General features: G+C 47.7%; 1 protein-coding gene across 1 annotated transcript in view; it reads right to left on the bottom strand.

Annotated features, from left to right (window-relative positions):
* Window positions 1–491: 491 nt before the first annotated feature.
* LAMC2 (laminin subunit gamma 2) overlaps window positions 492–19718 on the bottom strand; it is a 58796-nt gene continuing 39569 nt past the window's right edge. The window contains exons 9-23 of the mRNA XM_039253000.1: window positions 19344–19562; window positions 18549–18731; window positions 17633–17878; window positions 15477–15622; window positions 14388–14544; window positions 13926–14131; window positions 12700–12779; window positions 10691–10840; window positions 10059–10203; window positions 9249–9398; window positions 8617–8731; window positions 7128–7327; window positions 4560–4718; window positions 4367–4466; window positions 492–1890 (exon numbers count right to left, since the gene is read on the bottom strand). Of these exons, the coding sequence (XP_039108931.1) occupies window positions 1637–1890; window positions 4367–4466; window positions 4560–4718; window positions 7128–7327; window positions 8617–8731; window positions 9249–9398; window positions 10059–10203; window positions 10691–10840; window positions 12700–12779; window positions 13926–14131; window positions 14388–14544; window positions 15477–15622; window positions 17633–17878; window positions 18549–18731; window positions 19344–19562 (2510 nt within the window). The 3' untranslated portion in view covers window positions 492–1636. The remainder of the gene's footprint in view (window positions 1891–4366; window positions 4467–4559; window positions 4719–7127; window positions 7328–8616; window positions 8732–9248; window positions 9399–10058; window positions 10204–10690; window positions 10841–12699; window positions 12780–13925; window positions 14132–14387; window positions 14545–15476; window positions 15623–17632; window positions 17879–18548; window positions 18732–19343; window positions 19563–19718) is intronic.

The raw sequence follows: 19718 nt of genomic DNA on the forward strand, positions 1-19718 counted from the left end.
TTTGGTACCTCCATCTTAGGCTTAGAGTTTGACAAATTAGAAACTGACTACAGGCATCTAGACTTGTTCTTTATTTAAAAACATGTCCATGGAGAAGCCAAGGAGATACAGAGGCGAGGCTACACCTAAGTCTTCCAAGCCGAGATGGAAGCGTCTCTGTGGTGTTATCGTGACTCCCAGCAATTCCAGCAATTCCCAGCGGTGGTATCGTGACTCCCAGCAATTCCAGCAATTCCCAGTGGTGGTATCGTGACTCCCAGCAATTCCAGCAATTCCCAGTGGTGGTATCGTGACTCAACAGTCTGTTGCAATCAGGTGTGGAAAGGGCAGGAGTGACAGCTGGAATGCAAAGAAGTGCGGACAACCCAGACCCATCCCAGCTTTGCCAGACCCGAGGGCCCCATGGGAGTGTCTTGCAACATATTCTGTTGAGAAATGAGGTTGCAAACCAGGGGGTTATTCCAATAAAAACCACTTGTGATGAACAAGAGTTGTAAGTTTAAATTTATTTTTTTAATGTTTGTCTTCCTTACTAGACAGTCAACTATGTGAGGGCAGAGCCTAGGTCATCACTGTACCCCAGACCCTGACACACAGTACGTACTCAATAAATATATGTTGTAAGGATGGATGGATGGAGGGATGGAGGGGTGAAGAATGGAGTCTACCTGGCTCAGCTGTGAGTAGGAACATTCTCTGCTACAGGGAGAGGGAATGAGAAAATAAAACATACAGACACATAATTTTTAGTGTTTGAAAAGTGGGATTGAATTAGGACTAACAAATCTTCTAGATAATTGTACTTCTTTCAATGTGCAAGCTACATGTTTCTATCACTTTGTAACACAAAAGTAAATACTTTCCCATTGTTTGCTTTGCTGGTCAGAAATGTTTTAATAAGAAAGCAGTCTCTAAGTTGCCATGGCATCATTGGAGAAAGGATGGCACGTCCCGGCCCCACGAGAAATCGAAGGTGGCAGGACCCAGACAGGTTACCATTGCTCCCGATGGACCAGGCAACCAGCCTCTCACCACTGCTCACTTCTTCCGGCTTGAAAGTGGATGATGTGTTGACAAACTGGGTGCTAAGTGGGAGGAACTCTGATCAACAAGAAACTTGTAGTTGGACACTACAAGATAATAGGGTTTCACTGGCCACAGTGGGACTGGACTTCACTCTCTGTTTCAGACATGAGGAAGAACTATACGAGTGGGCGAAGTAAAAAATATTCTCCTTTGGTCATATTACTCAAAGAATAAGCTGACTATAGCCCAGCAGCATACTCCATACTCCATACACTGTCCATACTCCAGGACTCAGTTTGTGACTTCCCCAAGGCCAACACCTGCCCATGCAGCCTGTCCTTCCATTCAGTCTACCCTTTGGGGTCCGGGCCCTTGGCCAGTCTCACACCCAGTGCTATTTGCCTCACTGCCCAGCATCAGGAAGCAAGTAGTGTCACACAGGTGCAATAAGACATTTATCTGGCCAAGGTCTCAGGGATGGGGTCAGGTTCAGTGGACCTGAGCATGCCCATTCAGCCTGTTCAAATGTCTCCATCCTGCCCCAACCACATGAGATGGCTCCTGAGGTCTGTATCCCAAGAACCTCAGCTGAGAAATCTCTCTGGCTGATTCACTGTTGCTCGAGAGCCTGGGTATTATAGCAGCCCGGGGGCAGGTTGTCCCTGATGTTCTCCAGGTTCTTCACATCAGCCAGAATCCCATCTATGCTCGTCTCCAGCAAACGGAGGTCGTACTGCTGCCGACGTGCTCTGTCTTCCAGCTCTGACATCAAGGGCCGCAGCTGGCTGTTGATCTGAGTCTTGGCTCGGAAGAGTTTCTGCTCCAGTAAGATCAGTCCCTCTTCATCCACACTGCCAGGCTGGTCTATTTTAGGGAATGAGAAAGGAGTTAATATAGAGGAGCTGTGATTAGATCTCCTTGAACACACATGGGTGTTCTACACCCTTAACTAAAACCTGTTTCCACCTGCCCAGAGAAAATGGTATGCCATACATCTAATAAGGCTTATTTTACATTGGGAATAATATAGAAAATACTCTGAGAGCTCTAGCCTACTTACTAGTTATGAATAGCCCAGTTCAAGCCTCTGAGCTCTACAGTTAAGCAATATGAAGCTTGGATTTCTCCTTTCACTTTAGGGCCAAGTTCATGCTCTGAAAAGATGAAGGCTGAAGGTCATAGGAGACTGAGTACTGTCCAAGGTGTTTGCCCAACACAGCTCACCCTAGGATCAGAATCAACTCCAAATTATGTTTACTGAACTATCCTTGGGAAATATCTTGCTATTTTCCATTAGAAGACCTTTAGAAACTGGCTGGGTTTTGGGGTTTATAGAGGCCAAGGTATGCTTTTGCTATTTGGGGGATAGATTCCAGCTGTTAGGAAATGATGTAAGATTTCATTCTGGCCTGAAACAGCGGGAATTGGACTAGATAGGAGTTTATTTCCAATATGAAATGTAGTCATATTTGTTGAGGTATGTTTTACCCATAAATAATCTAAAACTAATGTCAGCAGGAAGGGCATCTGGCCAAACCTATTTGATCAGAATAGGGTTTGAGTGGCCTTTGGTCAGTTCAAACTCAAGGTCAAGTGGCCTCACATATTTGAGCTGAGGTGTTAGCTTTTGACTGCCCGTTTGTTACATCTAGAGATTAAGCTGTTACTGTTCCAGAACTCCAGAGAGCAAACAGGAGAAACAACATCCTCACAAAAATGTGGATCCAGTAGATCAGACCTTCACCTAGGAGCAGGGGAGAATTCCAGAATTTTGGGTTCTATGACATGCTGGGAACAAAATAACCATGTCTTCAGGCAGCACAATCTGCTCCAAAAGGGCAGGAGCACGGGAATCAAAGAGTTCTCGATTCAGATCCCACCTCCACAGTTTACTGTGCGATCCATGGGACATAATCAACCTCTCTGAGCCTCAGTTTACTCCTCGGTGAAATAAAATAATAAAAATAATAAAACCTGCCTCACAGGACCTCTAAAAGGCTTACATGATATTACACCAGAGAACACCTGGCATAGTGCCTGACACCCAGCAAATGTTTAAGAGTTCCCACCAACCTGCTCTCCCCGAATTCTCATTTTCTCTTGAAGGGTCTGTTAGTTGCATTACCTTTTTCAGAACACTAAACAAAGCTGCTTGTATCTCCACTGGGGAACTGGGTTTGTTTGTTTTTCCCCACCCTTAGAGAGTATGTACTCTTTGGGGCCAATCGGACCACAAAGCACACTCATTAGTATAACAACATAGGCAATATTGATCTGCCAGGGTGGGTACGGTACTCCACCGAAAAATCAGATTTTAAAGTTGTCCTACTGAATTGAAGAGGTAAAACCAAACCTTTTCCTGAATGTCGCTGGAATCCATGATCCAATCCCTCGTTCCCTATCTGCTGCAGACCATGACAAATCAGGCCAAATGAGGGTTTGATATCAGTTCGCCCAACCCAGAACGTTAACCTTAATCAGTATATTTGGGGGGGGGGGGTGCAGGGGAGGGATACTGTGGGCAAATGTGAATTGTTGTCACACTGTGCCACTAAACCTATTGTATCTGAAAAGTTTGCAGTATCTCCTGTACCTACTATCTTTACATTTCTTCTGGGCTATCAACAGGCCGGTCAAGTTCTCACTTACATCAAGGTACAACTGCAGGTTGGGATGGACAAACAGCAGAATCAGCAGGTGACTCTTTGACTTCACAGCCTGGGCCAGTCTCCCCTACTCACAACTACTGCTGCCTCAGAGCTCAGGCTTGGTCACCTCCCTCCTCAATTCCTTCCACCATCTCCAAAGTGGTCACACTCTGCCTTTTGTCTAACTCACCTCCAAGCTCTCCTCCACTCACTCCTGCACTCCATTTAGTGATCTTTCTGAAATATACAGTGATGATGTTATTACTCTGCTCTAAACTGTCCACTAGCTTCTCAGGACCAAGGCCAGAATCCTTAGTAGGACTTTCAAACTGTCCAGTTTTCTCTTTAGCTGTGAAGTTTGAATATACTGCCTTCACAATTTACTATGTGATCTGAGGGGCATGATTAACCTCTCTGAACCTCAATCCACCTTCTGTAAAGACTCTCAGATATTTGACCCACAGACTTTCACCTCCAAGGGCAACAGGTACTCGATGACCCATCTTAAAGATAGTAAAATAGAGTCCAGAAAATGTAAAGTCATGTGCCCAAAGTCTCTGGGCCTGGAAATAAAGCAAATTTCTGATACACTTAAGGGGTATCAGACTTCCATTCATCAGGGCTAGGTCTAGCTTGTTTTCTGGGAGAAGCCCTGAAGCATGAGGCTGGGAGACTGTGGATGCCCCACACACCTATTAGGTTTAGGATGCTGTCCAACGTGTGGAGTGTGTCTTGGATGGTAGCTCCGGCATTCTTGGCTCTGTTATCAACTCTTTGGGCTTCTGTAATTACCTGAAGAAAAAGAAATACAAACCAGTCTTGAAAGGGTGTCTCTCACATTGGCAAGTTTAAAAGGATCTCCCACGGAAAACGACAGAAACTGACCATCTGCACTGCGTCCATATCCAGGTCAAATTCTTGCTCCTTCCTTGCCAGCTCTCCTTCCACTTCTCTCATCTCGCTCTTCAGATTGGCCAGTCCCTTCTCTATGGCCAATGCTCCATCTGCTGTCGCATTGGCTTCCAAGTTCAGACTCCCTATCTCCTGGGAGAAGAAAGGGAGCCAGGGACACGAGGAGAGACAGGGGTGAGGCACAAAAACATCCCAGAGACAAATACAGAAAAAATACAGCTGCAGCCAGGCCCTGATGGAGTCAGTTAGATGAACAACGGAGAGTCAGACTTGCAGACACACTCTTCCCCAAGCTCTGCTTGATACAAATTATTTTGAGGGTACGGCTGTAGGTACTAGGAGGGTCAGAAGTGAAACACTGGCTCCGTCAGGTCAATGCTCACCAAAAGGTGAATGCAATAAAAACTATCTGGGAAAACTCAGAGGGTGAGAAACTTACAACATTTCCTGTCATAGTTCTTTGTTGCCACAGTCTTTGGAGTGACTTTACTAGGATCCCTACGACAGCTGAATTTCAGGTGCAGAGAATGAATGGGCCACAGCTGTGACTTTTGATTGTATCAGGACATAGTGTATCAGTATCTTTGTCAATAAACTGTTATTAAGCATCAAATTGCAGTCATTTCTGTGCTAGAAGCTATGTAAAGAGAGGCACATGAAATTGGTCTCTACCCTCAAGGGACTTATAATTAGAAATTATTCTTGCAAATTACCAAGTGGTCAAATGGTACAGATACTAAGAGTCCCCTTTGGGCTTTCTAGAGCTGCAGAAGCTTTTTAGAAGTCATGCCTAAATGAGAGGTAAGAAGCTCTCTTCCAGCTGAGAAGCACAGCTCCTACAACAGCATTTAGCATGTGGGTTGTAGGGTAACTAGTCTGTCTCTCCCCATTACAATGAATGCTCCTTGAAGCGAAGGACTGGGTCTTTCCCACCTCCATATCCCCAGCACGAAGCACAGTGCTGACACATTGTGGGAGGGGAAAAAAGATAGGTGTCATGCTGAGCGAAATAAGTCAGGCAGAGAAGGACAGATACCATATGTTCGCACATATAGGTGGATTAGGAGGAATTTAGCGGAGGGCCGTGGGGGAGAAGAAGGGGAAAAAATAGTTGCGGACAAGGAGGGAGGCAAACCATGAGAGACTCTTGAATGCTGAGAACAAACTGAGGGCCGACGGGGGTGGGGGGGAGATGGGCATGGAGGAGGGCACTTGTGGGGATGAGCACCGGGTGTTATATGGAAACCAACTTGACAATAAACTATTAAAAAAAAAAGAGTATGTGGAGCTTAGACACAGAGAGATAAGGGATCTAGAACTCCAGAATTTCATAAGCTTGAATCAGACATCGATGATAGTTGTTACGGAGTTGAACTGTGTCCTCCAGAAAGATATGTGGGTGTCATGACCCCCAGTATCTCAGAATGTGACCTGATTTGGAAATAGGGTTGTCATAGATTCAATGCCTTAAGATAAGGTTATACTGGAGCACAGAGGGCCCCTAGTTCAACCTGACCGATGTCCTTATCAGGGTCAGAGACACCCAGGGAAAAAACCCCATGTGATGATAGAGGCAGAGATTACAGTGACGCCACTGCAAACCATGGAATGCTGAGGGTCGACGGCCACCACCGGAAGCTAGGAAGAGGCAAGGGGGGCTGCTACCCAGGGTCTCAGAGAGAATGTGGCTCTGTGGGCATGCTCATTTCTGACTTCTAGCCTCCAGAACGGGGAGACAATAAATTCCAGTCCTTTTAAGCCATCTAGTCTGTGGTACTTCGTATAGCAGCTCTAGGAAACAATTACAATAGTTACATATATCTATCTTGGACGGCTCTCCTCAGGGCATTGTCCAAAAAGCAAATGAAGGTTCCCGCTCTCAATCAATGACAGCCTTGGGAATCAATCAACAAAAGGGGCGCCTGTGGGGGAATAGGTTCTATTTACATAAATGGGTTAGAAAAAAACTGAGGGCGGAAAGCCACCACCACGGGGGTGAAAACGCCCGAGGTTAGCCAGCGAGATAGTGTAATGAGTAACTTGTTACAGCACTTGCAGGAAATTACCTTCCATCTGACGCCAATATGCTGATGTACCTCGATCACAAACACCACTTGCCCCCCAGACCCTGCGCTTCTTACACACACAAGTCAATGATTACTGCCTGATTGTTTTCTCCACATTCACGTGTGGAAGAGCTTGTTTTCTTCACGTTCACCACGTGGGTAATATCTTGTGAGCTCAATAAATACGGAGACACAAGTTCTGTTCGGGCTTCCTGGCTCCTCACAGGCCTTAGCTTCTCTCATGGTCGATTCTGCATTTGCGCTCTCACTGAGTAAGCTAGCACGCCAGACTCCTAGTCTGTGACAGGTGGCTCCGGGTGTGACGTGGATCCGGGGCTGCCCTGGGCCCCAACAGGACTCTGAGTTGTAGGGATCAAAATGAGCCTGCTGCTCTCTCTCACTCGCTCGCTCTCTTCCCACACCCCCCTTGCGTTTGCAGCTGCTCACGCCAGCCTGCACTTGGGTTTCTGCTTACCTGTTCGATCTTGCCCGTGATTTCCAGGGCCTCCCCAGCTGCGGTCTTTGCCCTCTGGGCATCGGCAGCAGCACCGCCCAAGGCCGCCTCTGCCTGCTTGGTCTTGTCGCTGGCACCGGCCACCCTCTGGCTTATGTACGAGAGTCTCTTCATGGCCTCCTCGGCCTCTGCTTTTCTGTCTTCAACCTGCAAGTCAAACTCTGAAATGAAGACGAGAAAATAACGGCCTTGAAGTTAAAGTTGACTTATAAAGCTTACAAATGAAGACGAACGGGGCTAAAGTTCTTATGAAAAATTCCAGGAGTGTTCTTACTGCCTCGGGGCAAAAGTAGGGGAAGTTGTGGCTGTTAGTGGTCTTCTTATCCAGCAGAAAGTACCTTAAAGGAGGCATTGAGAGGGCCAGAATTAACTCCTTGCTCAGAGAAACTGACAGCCTGCACTTGTTCCCTCCCCCCTCAGCGCCCCCCCCCCGCAAGAGTACTAAGGCCCCAAGGTAGATCAAAAGTCGGTAGAATCTTTATTTTTGAGAGAGCAAGCAAGCATGAGGGGGGGGGGGGGGGTGGAAGAGGGCGAGGGAGACAAGGATCCAAAGCGGGCTCCGCACAGAGCCTGACATGGGGCTCGAACCCACCAACCGTGAGATCATGAACTTAAGTCAGACCCTTAATAGCCTGAGGCACGCAGGCACCCCTGAAAGCAGGTGGAATCTTTCAAGCCCCAAGTTTCAAGCCAGAGCCTTAAACCCTAAGCTGCCAATGATAGTTGGAGGCTGGATAGAATGGGTAAAGAGGTTCTTTCTGTGAGGAAAATCCCAAAACTTTAGAAATGTCTTCTTGTACTTGGTTAAAATTTCAGGTTTCCTTAATCTCTACAAGGCACAAACCCAAATTTCCTGGGGTCTAGGTATTGTGACAAAGCTTGCTCTATCCTCCCTACAAAGCAACCACATCGATTCTGTACGTTCAGAAGTTATTAAATGTTTATTTTTGAGACCAAGCACGAGCTGGGGAAGGGCAGAGAGAAACACAGAATCCAAAGCAGGCTCCAGGCTCTGAGCTGTCAGGTCATGACCTGAGCTGAAGTCAGACTCTTAAGCCACCCAGGTGCCCTTAATACTGTATTAGAACCAACCAGGCTACAAAGGAAAACTACCTGTGTGGTAGTGGGAGGCTGGATCTGTGAAGGACCTTAGAGATCATTTTTAATTCAACCTTCTCCCTTTAAAAGACCTTAGGGTCTGGAAAGGTTGTGACTTGCCTAAAGTCACCTCATAGTCCGCTCAGAGCAGTCAGCCCAGCAAATTTCAGAACTCGAGCCTTCTGACATCTAGCTAGTCTTTCCACTACATCCAATATTAATGCAATTTCTTTCTTTAGATATTATCAATATCCCAAAGTACCTATCCTCTAGAGAGCTACATAGGGATTCAAAATAAAGTCACAGTTCTACCCTTAACATATTCAAGTGACCTGAACCCTGAAATGCTTACCTCTGAGGTTCTTTAAGATGTTCTCAACTTCATAAAAAGTGGCATTGCCCATACTTAGTGCTTCTTGGGCTCTGCTTTTAGCAAGGTTGGCACGGGAAAGCAGCTGATCTGACCTCTGTAAATAGGCAGAGCAAGACCAGAATGAATGTAACCTACACCGAGGAGGAGCAGCATTCCTGCCAGCAGAATCACTAACCGGTTTCCCTTCACGACAACAGAGCTGTGGTTCACCAGGAAGTCTCGGGGTGCTATTGCAAAGCCCTCCACAATCTGCGACAGAGCAAACTTTCTAACCGAACGACCCATCCCATATGAAGAACTGTCTCAAAGTCTAGTCCACTATCCAGGACAAGTACAGTTTTGCAAATCCTAACTTAATACTCCAGATACTTCCTAAGACTAACCTAGTAGAAAAAGCTGGACCAAAACTGAACCCTCGCCGGAGTCCTATCCCTAGGTTTGAGGGCTGCTTAAGTGGGTGGAACTGAATTCTACCAAGTTGTGTCTATCTCAGTTACTCCATCTACAAGGTACCATGACCTTCAGAGAGTTTTCTATGGTTCCTCTTGCCATATTTATTCACATGGTATGCATCCATTCCCTGTTAAGTAAATGAATTAACCAAAGGATACCTGTCTCCCGTTCTTTCCATTCTGTAAGAGCTGCTGGGTTTCTTCTTCCCAGCTTCCCAGATTGTTTTGCACATGCTTGAACTCATCCATATGTCTAGTCACCAGGCTTGAGAGAGAATCTGCTTTTTGTCTGATTCTTTTTACTTCTACCTGTAAAGCCAAAGAAATGAAGGAGTCTGACTTCTGCCCATCAGTCCCCGCACCAGCCTTCTTCTGAGCTGGCCTCATGGTTTGAAAATAACAGCAAAGTCTAACAAATGAAGCACTATACCTAATGATAGGCACCAGGTTCCCCCAAGCATCAAACAGGTTTTGTCTCTTGTTTTAATCACGTTAGTTTACATATGCGTGGAAGCATTTTTTTGTAGGAATCCTTGAGTGCTTTTTGCATAGCTAGAAAGCTGAATTTTAGTCTAACAAGTATGTGACAGTTAAAGGAATTGATGACAACGTAAAACTTCTGAGAACAAAAGACTTCTGAATGGCTGTACATAGAGACGTACTATAGGTTGGACCCAAATGTAAATGCCAAGCTTTATGCCAATTTCCCATAGGTTTTGGTAGTCCCCAGAACTAAGATCTAAAATCTTGATCCACTAATAGCTTCAGGATGTGGGCTAAGGCTTTTTCAGAAGCAAAGACTAGGGTTTAAGAACAAGGAAACGGGTAACAAGAACAGATACTCTCTGATACAATGCAAGAAAGGTCCACGTGAAGGGAAAGCTGAATGACTGACCGCTATTATGGAATCCCCCAGAAGCCAGCACTGTGGCCCTTCTGTCCATCAAGTGCATTGGTACATGCCCTCACCTGAAAAGACTGATCACTGATTCCCTGAAGCTGAGACACCGAATTGAGGAGGCGAAGGCTATGCTGATAAGACCTATCTGCTTCAGTGTCTGCTTGAGTGACCTCCCCCGACAGCTGCTGGGCCAGGGACTTGGTTTTCTCCAACCTGCAGGGTTTGGGGGGGGGGGGGGGGGAAGAACTTTGAGAAATCACTTATTAAAACCAAACATTCATCCTGTCGTGTAAAAAGTCTGGAAATTGGAGTTCCCAGAAGAACCAATGAGGTTAAGTGTCCCCCCTCCATGATCTAAACCTAAGCCTTGAAGTTTATACAGGCTAAGTCAGAAGAATTCAGCCCAAGTTTCCCACGTCTTGATAACACATTATCTTTACATTCCCCCGTGTCCTCCGATGCGTCTACTCCCATCCTTCAACCACAACTTCCCCCAAGTATTGCAATCTCTCAAAACAAATTTTACTTTATCATTTTCTTCCAGCTGTAAAGGCATGTCCTTTCCCCCAAATCAACACTCCTTCTCTTGTCCCTTAGGATTAATATTTAATGAAACATGATGCCCCTCACACGTGGCTTGCCCCACACCCCAGAAGGCTTCAAACTATCCTGGCCCGTGTGAGGGCCCGTAGACACCTACTTTCCCATGAGTCCTTGCACCACGGAGCCCTCCACGCTGCCACTTCCGCCTCCTTCCCGCACAGCCTTGTGTGCCAGTGACAGCGCTTGTTTGGAATAGTCCTCGGCTTCCCTTACCAGCCGCTCCATGTTACTGGCTGACCCGACGTGGCTGAAAGGATCAAAAACAAAGAATCTGAGTTTTCATAGCACAGGGCTTCCGTTAGGTGTTCTATTTGAATGACGGCAGAGGAGTTAGGGAACTGGCAGCCAAACGTAATTGATCCAGATTAGACGGAATTAGGGGACCTGAAGGTGTTCTGGAGATGGAGCTCATGTCTTAGACCATGGTTGATGATCTCTTCCGTCTATGGTGGAACCTGGGGGAGTGGGGCGTGGAGATGGGTGCGAGCAGTTCCAGGGGGGTAAAATACTGCATTTATAAGCTGTTTTGTGCCACAAGCCTAGGTCTGATTTCATCCAAGAACCCCCCCCCACTACTTTTTTCTAATTGTTGGACAATGAGATGCTTTATTAAAGTTGATACATTTACTATATAAGAATTCTGTGAAAAGAACAGGGTATTAAATTACTTTGGATCTAGGTCTCTGCCTTATAAAGTCTGTCCCCAAAAGATGTCCTCTCACTATATCCGATGGCTGCAAGCATACAGGTGACTAAAAAGCAGCAATATTTTTCCCTTCTAGGTTTCAACTGACTTGCCTTGGGTATTACAAATCCTCCTCGCACAATAATAATAAAAAAATCCCAATCCCTAGTCTACATAGTACCATCTCCGAGCAGGTGAGATGGATGAAGCACCCGGCCAGCCCTACATTTGTGCTTGGCCAGAGGTCCACACAGGATCAGCCTTGAGAAAGCCATCTTCCCTTCAACCAGACAACTCTACTTGAACTATTCCGAGACTCCTTGGAGGGGTGAAACTTCAGGCATGGGCGTCTCTACAATGAAGTGCTTGTGGTTGGTAAACAGTTCAGTGGAGTCTTGTTCTATTGATCTTTCTTCTAAGTCTGATTCTGGGATGGTAGTACAGCCACCTGGCATGACCATGGTCCCCCCCACTACTCTTTTGATGCAGCTCGCCAGAGGGGACAGAGCCTGTCAATAAAAGCCCCCCCCCAATTGCTTAGAAAGTGATTTTTATTTTTTTTTAATGTTTTTATTTATTTATAGAAGAGAGAGAGACAGCGTGAGCAGGGGAGGGTCAGAGAGAGAGGGAGTCACAGACCGAAACAGGCTCCAGACTCCGAGCTGGCAGTCAGCACAGAGCCCGACGCGGGGCTCGAACCCACGACCCGCGAGATCATGACCTAAGCGAAAGTCGGACGCTTAACCGACTAAGCCACCCAGGCGCCCCTTAGAAAGTGATTTTTAAAAAGAGAAAGGAGAACCGAGCTCAGGAGGCAGCTCTTGCTACAAAAACACAAATCCAGCCCTTCACGGACTGAATTCCATCTGGGATTCGCAGAGCCTGCCACCCTGCTGAGCACTCTTGCTAAGAGCAAACCTCTTCCACAGGGTTAGGATTTACAGTCCCACTACGACTAGGGAACTGCCTGTTCTCACTGGGGCCCCGCAGAGCCGGTTTTTGGGAGGCGGCTCCCCATCTAGTCTTGGCCCCCACAGGCTAGCAAACAACTCGTCGCTACTTGTTCCCAGGCTCGATGTGGGAGCCTGGGAGTCCCTCAAAGCTGCAGAGTGTTCTTTTCCAAAGGCTGATTCATTTCACGGGGCCGAAAAAATCTCCCATCTGACACACACCAAGGCCATACTGTGAGTCATAGAAAAATCCGTGGTAAAAAACACACCTCCACCCCCAACCCTTGCCAAATGACTGTGCCCAGTGGCCACCTACGTACACTAAAAGGGCAAGAGGTTAAAAAGCTGCAGGGCAAGGAAATGGCTACAAAGGAGGCTGGGGGCATTGACTATGTTGCTTAGGTCCTGAGGATCCTGCGGTCTGGTCCAAGTCTGGCCTGAGGAGGTAGTCTGAAGCGGGGGTCTGCTCACCTGTCTGCCAGTCTTGTGGCCTCCTGAGCCAGGCTTTGAAAACCATTTGGCCCCACGTAGGGCTCTGTGGGAGGAATGTTCTGGAAAAAGGAGAATTGGTTAAGACTTTGCACTCAGCCCTGAAACCAAAGCAGGTTCTGCATCTGTCCTGCTAGAACTCGTTGTCATTAGCCACACACTGCACCCTGACACCTCGAGTCCCTAGTCCCCATAATCGTTAAAGTACAGAGAAGAAAGTAGAAATCCAAGTTCAAAAAACCTCTGTATATAGATATCGATGTTTAAAAATCTATTCATGTTCATATGTATTTTCCTATGCATTTAAGGTCAATAGACTATCTACCAGGTTTAATGGTGGTTATTTCTTGGCATCATAGAGGATTTTCTATTCTCTGAAATAGAAAATTGTGTAATGAAAAAATCATACACTTAAAAAAAATTTTTTAAATATTTTTCAGAGCGTGAACAGTGGAGGGTCAGAGGGAGATCCAGAATCTGAAACAGTCTCCAGGCTCTGAGCTAACTCCCTGCACAGAGCCCAACACGGGTCTTGAACCCACAAATCGTGAGATCATGACCTGAGCTGAAGTTGGACGCCCAACCAACTGAGCCACCCAGGCGCCCCTCCATACATCTTTTAAATCCTTCATTTCCTCAGCATAATAATGGTCTTCCAATTTCCTTTATTCATATTCCACCCACCCACTTCCATTATTGTCACCGTTGTCCTCATTGAGAACTCCTTCAGATCTCTCCCTCCTACAAACGACAGCGTTAAGAAAATCCTACTGGCAACATTTTTCCCCTTTTCGGAATTCTGTCTTCACTGGATTCCTTCCTTTCTACCCTTCTTTTTCATTTGTTCATTCATTCATTCGGGCAGCAAACATTTATCACCGCCACACACAATGCCGTAGGCTGCTAGTGCAAATGTGAACAAAACTAAATCCTGCCTGCTGGGTGCTAACAAGCCAGGAGGTGTGCAGCGAGAAGGGAGAAGAGAGCGGGCCCACAGGAGGGTACGGTTAGTGAGAAGTGAGCTAGGAAGAACACAAATGCAGTAAAACAGGAAGTTACAAGAAGCCAGATAACACAAAGAAGAGGTGTTCCTGTTTCCGGAGAAAGTCTAGCTATCTGCCAGGCGGACCTAAAAGTGGGAGCCCATCTGCAGGGGGGTCTCCCCGTCTAGCAGGGGGTCCTCCGTATCCTAACCCAGCAACACCTACAGTGTTTCGCAGGGAGGCCTCGCTTTCCTCCAGGCTCAGGCGCATCTGAGTGACCAGCCTGCGAGTATCCTGAACTCGGTTCTGATACTGACTGCCCAGGGCCTGAATTATTTCCACAGTCCTCTTGAGGTCATCCAGGCGGCTCCGGTAGCTATTCTCTTCACGCTTCACCTTGGCCAGCTGGAGACTGAGAGCTCTAATAGCACCTGATACCAGTAAGGAAAAGAGGGATTGAGAACTTTCGCAATCAACACAGGGGAATCCAACATGACGCAGGGTTGAAAGGGCCTTTGACGGGCTTACGGCAAAATGGCAAAAACCCAGGAAATGAACGCATGCAACTCCTGTTCTATTGCCATCACAGACTGTCCTAGCTCTGCAAGTGCAGAGACCCCTGCTGAACCAACACCCACAGAAGATTATGAATTCCCTTCTGTCTGAAGGGAAATCGGCCCTCGTTACCTTCTGAAATCTGAGCTTCTCTCAGAATGTCCCGCAGGGCCTGCTCGGCCTGCTGCAGCCTGCCTTCCAGCTCCGTGTTGGGCACTGCTCCACTGCCACCCTGGGCCCTTGAAACCAGGGCCTCCAGGCTCTGGAGCTGCTGCATGAACTGGTCCATCTGAAACCACACCGGAAAGCGGATCAGAACAGACGGTGCCGATCATAGTCCAATCCCGGGGACTCGGTGGGTAATAGGTAAGAGCCCAAAAATGCTTGGCATGTCAGGGTAGTTAAAGACTCTAGAGCCCGGATTCGGAGTTTGAATCCTGGGCTCCACTAAGTAGCTGACTGGGACCTTAGGCAAGTCACTTTCTTTATCCATTAGATGGGGATAATAAAATATATTACTTGGATTAAGTTAGTATTTGCATACGGCTCAGAACAGTGTCTGGAACAAAAAGTGCTATAGAGGGCAGGTAAAATAGAACTGGACTTTTTTTTATCTATCTTTGGGGTTCTGTTTGGGCCTTTTCTTCCTCTGCCTTCACCCCAGCAAAATAGTACTAATAACATCAATGTCCTCCTTCTCTGGAATGTGAAACAGAAGTTTCTGGAGGCCATTCTTGTTGGAACAGTCTTGACACCTTGTAGACTCCGCGTATCTTCTATAGGTTTTTCATTTGTTTTGCAAAGGACCTCTCTTGCAAAAACCCAACAGAAAACGGAATATTATAAGCAGAAAGAGGACTGAATTCAGAGTCGGGAATTCTGGGTGGGCTCCGCCTGGCCATGTGACTGAAAAACTGCAAAGGTCTTGAGATTTGGGTCCGTGAAAACTAAAGTCCATACGCTCGCTCTCTTGTAAATTTGCTACAAGATCAAGTGTACCAAATGAGACTGTATCTGCAAAAAGGTACTTTTAAAAACGGCATGCTTAGTATTGTTTCAGATTAATGCTCCTATTTAATACAGCAATTTTTTTTAAAGAAATAGTAATCTCCACCCTTCATCCCCAGGAGACGAGGAGGGTGTCCTAGATTTGTGATCGACCCACCCAGTAGACACTTAGCAGTTGTACTCATGGGGGTGAGACCTGGGTAGCATGCACACCTGAATTTTCACTTGATTATAGCAGGCTGGGCAGCTGGTTAATGCCGCATGCTCACAGGTGAGGCCGCCAAACCCTGGCTTGCAAACACAGCTGCCATCACTTCGACACTCCCCAGGCTCAGAGCCCATTGGGTTGCAGTTGCAAGCTAGAGATAAAAGACAGACAAAGCATTTACATCAAGCTAATCCTAGAAACTGGAGGGATAGCAAAGATAAAAGATCAAGTCACCAATGGCCAAGGATCCTTCTTTGCCCTTGTCAATTCACATTGTGCTAGATTTGTCTTGCCTGTGCCGCTAAGTGCATTTCTAACATAGATGGATCTTAGGAATCATCTAGCAAGTTTGTTTGGCGAACGTGTGGATAAAGAGGGACTACAATAGTCCATCCTTTCTGGCGATGCCTTCCCTCCCCCCACCCCACACCCACATCAAGTTGTAAGGCTGGTGGATATTCTGCAGGTGCTCCAGCTTTCCTCAAAAGAGGAATAACGTTTGTCCTGGACTTACTATATACCAGATGTAATCTCCCTGTTTTCTAGATGAGGAATGTGAGCTCAGAGAGGTTGAGTCCTCTGTCCTAGGTCCCACAGCAAGTAAATGGCAAGCCAGAATGAGAACTTGGAAAGGGCAATGCTCTTTTCCTTTTGCTCTGCTGCCTTTGATGTAGGAAATGCAGTAAAAAAAAAAAAAAGGCAGTATCTTTATTCCTTCGTACTGATTGAGCACCTACTATGTGTCACACCGTGTTCTAGGAACAGGATATAACAGTGGGTGAGGGAGTGCACTAAAAGACTTAAAGTGAGTCTCTTGGCTGCTCTATGATGCTCTTGAAATACTTGCTGCACATGGTAATATGATCACATGTAAGTACTGTCATCTGCTTACAGATTTGTTTTCCTTATTAGCACATGGGGGTCGGAACTGACTTATTCATCACTGTGCCCTCAGATCTAGCTCCATATTGGGTACTTGGTAGGCATTTGACAAAAGCTAGTCGAGTGAAGAAATATATGGTCTGAAGCCGGTGAAGTCTCTTAATAGCTCTTTATCGCTAGAACTATACTGTTTACAGTGTACTTTCTCATGCTATTTTATTTTACATTTGCAACCACGGAGTTAAATATTCATATGAAGAAGCTGAGGCTCAGATTAACTGGAATAACCAGTGTAAATACAATAGGTTAAAAACAGAACAAAACTAGAACTCTGTACTGCAAATGGCATGTGGGCTCTTCCTATCATGTGTACTTTCTAGCACATCCAGGCTAACCGACAGGGTTGGGGTTCGGGCAGGTGGGATCTGTGCTCCTGGGTAGAAGCCTCAGGCTGCACAGAGATCCTTAGGCATTTCTAGGGCTGGAGACTGTGCTGTCTGGGCTCCCTGCAGACCTCACGAGGAACTGGGAGTCCTCCAATCTGGGTCCCCAGAGGCTCTCGGGGGCTCTGTTAGGATAGAGTTCTGGGCATCAGGGCTGGTCTGGGACCTTCGCAACTGAGGGTGGGTCCATGGGGGCAGGCCAGCTCCCTAGAACTGAACTTGCCTCTTGAACATAACCTGTGCAGGGGCTGGAAAGGGCCGAGTAAGGACCCGTGTGCGCGCTGGCGCTTTGATCTGAAGCAGCCCTGAGGAATGCTCTCTGATAGCTGCTGCTTTGAAGCCAAGTCCCCTTAGTAGAACTTGAAACTGTTACCTTTGTCTGCATCGATTACCCCGACTTCCTGAGAGGGTCTCTTAAACTGCTTCAGCCTTCCCCCCTCACCACCACTGTGTGCAGGCTTAGTCTCGGGTCACTTCCTCGGTCCTGTAAGAGGCCTGCCAGCCTTGGAATCAGGCCTACGACCTGGCCGCGTTTCAGCTCCTCTTCCACTGAAGAATGTAAGCCTGACCTCTCTTTACTTCCCTCACCCAGCTTTAACCCATTCGACATCCTCTAGGTCTGTCTTCCAGAACCCTGCTGCAGGGGTCGTCAGACCTTTGACAGGTGAACGGTCCAAACTGTTCGTGGGCCAGTGGGTCCGAGAAACCACAGTGGCATCATCTTACCTGCTGCTGCCCAGCTGATTTGCATGTTCTTAGGCGTGTCCACACTCCAAGCTTGCATGTGTGCACACGCACACCCCATCTGTCCAGCCTGTCTAGGGATGCGGTCCTACCTCGACACTTGTCTGCTGGGTTGGGAGCCAAGGGGTCTCCGAAGTAGCCTGCTTTGCACTGGTCACAGTGGACGCCGGCTGTGTTGTGGATGCACTTCAGACACCTGCCTGTCAGGCGGTCGCAGTTCCCGGAGGCAGTGGGGTCCACGTTGTTGTTGCACTGACAGGGCTGACAAGGCCTCACTGGGCCGTGTTCCCCAAAGGGGTCCCCAAAGTAGCCATCGGCGCAGAGCTCACAGCGGGCGCCTGGAAGGAACGATGCCCAAGCCTGAGTGGTCATCCGTTGGCGGCAAGCAGAGGCGCAGGGGCCTGGGGTCCCAGTCACCCTCTGGAAGAGCCTCCCGCCCTGGACCCCAGAACAATGGCAGGAGAGGGTGCTCAGGGTAAGGGGTCAGCTGTCCCGCTCCATGGGGGTCCCGGCTGTTAGAACACAGCAGCCGTACCAGGAAGCTCCCTGCTGGTTACCAAGATGGGTGAGGGAAAGTCAGATTTACAGCCGTACCACTGAGGCTGTTGCTGAAGAATGAACTCGTCTTTCAGGCTGACCAGCAGAGAAATGGGACCTTTACTTTTTTTTTTTTTTAAGTAATCGCTACACCCAACACGGGACTCAAACCCAGAACTCCAAGAGTCGCATGCTCTACTGATGGAGCCTGCCGGGTGACCCGAGAGAGAATTGGCATTTAAAAGGCCACATATTTATGGCAAACTTCTTCTCTTAAACCTCCTAAGACCGCATTAACCATACCTACATACCCTACAAAACCACACGCTGCCCTTCCTCCATTCACCTCTCGGGCATATTCTTTAGGATGAGCCCTAAGGAATTATAATTCCCCAGAATTTGTTTTTGGAAGAGCAGCTGTTTATGTGAATTCATGGCATCCGGACAGGGGCAGCAGGCCCTCGGCCTTACCAGTGACCGCGTGCGGGCAGTTATTGCACACCACCTCCTCGGTCTCGGGCATCACGGAGCAGCTGAACCCATTGCGGCAGGGACACGGCTTGCAGCTGCGGGGGTCGTGTGGGTCATTGTAGAAACCAATGGGGCAGTCCGCACACTCGATGTCCAGATTCTCATCCCCTGAATAACAATCTCCTGGAGGCAGAGCAAGAACGGAGGAGTAGAGAAATGAGCAGCGTTACACAATACACTCCCTTTAATATGGATGAGGCATGGGAAGCAGAGCTTCGGAACCAAAACCTTCCTGAAGCTTTCCCCCAGAGTGTCTGAGCCCTGGCTTTCACCTTTGCCCTAGTACCAACACCAAACCTGGCCACAACCCTGAATCTCACCCTGGCTCTCCTACGCCAAGTAGACCAAGCTACCTTAACGCTGCTCCCCTGTCCCCACGGCCTGACCCCATGTGTCAGCACATTCATTCAGACCCTGACATTGCCTTTGATCTCTCCATACAATTCCTGAAACTCGACACTAACTACACCAACCCCCCAGCACTGAACCATGACAGCCATTTCCTGTAACCTGGTACCTTTCCCACAACCCTGTGGCATTTCCATAATGAAAAGGATTGAGTGTAATAAAGCTCTGGGTCCATCTTGTCTGACTCTGGCCCCCTACCCTCCTAATCCTTTCCCATCTCCAAAATGAGTTCGGGCGCGGTCTTTCTTACACAGCTGTCTCTTCCTCGGGAGTCCGCAGGCCCCTGACCGTACCCCAGCCACCTGGGCCAGGTGTCATTTCACTCACCCGTGTCTGGATCGCAGGCTCCTCCCCCTTGGCAGTTACATGGAATACAGGTGCCAAAAGGTCCCAGTCTGGCAGAGTCTCTTTTGTAGCCAGAAGCACAGTCCTGACAGAACTGCCCTTTGTACCCAACAGGACACACACATTGTTCAACCCAGGGGGCTGGTGCGCCAGAGACTGGGCGGGCTGAAATCAGGGTCACGTTGTCCAGGTACCCAGTACCTGCAATACATGGAACAGTCAGAAGTAGCAGGGGGTGAGGTCTAAAGATCTAGTCAGGCTTCTCGTTGGATTTTAGATTTTTTTATTTCTTTTTTTTTAACGTTTTTTTTTATTTATTTCTAGGAGAGAGAGAGAGAGAGACAGCGTGAGCAGGGG

Source organism: Hyaena hyaena, unplaced genomic scaffold (assembly GCF_003009895.1).
Source record: "Hyaena hyaena isolate Hyena2069 unplaced genomic scaffold, ASM300989v1 scaffold_439, whole genome shotgun sequence".
NCBI lineage: Eukaryota > Metazoa > Chordata > Mammalia > Carnivora > Hyaenidae > Hyaena > Hyaena hyaena.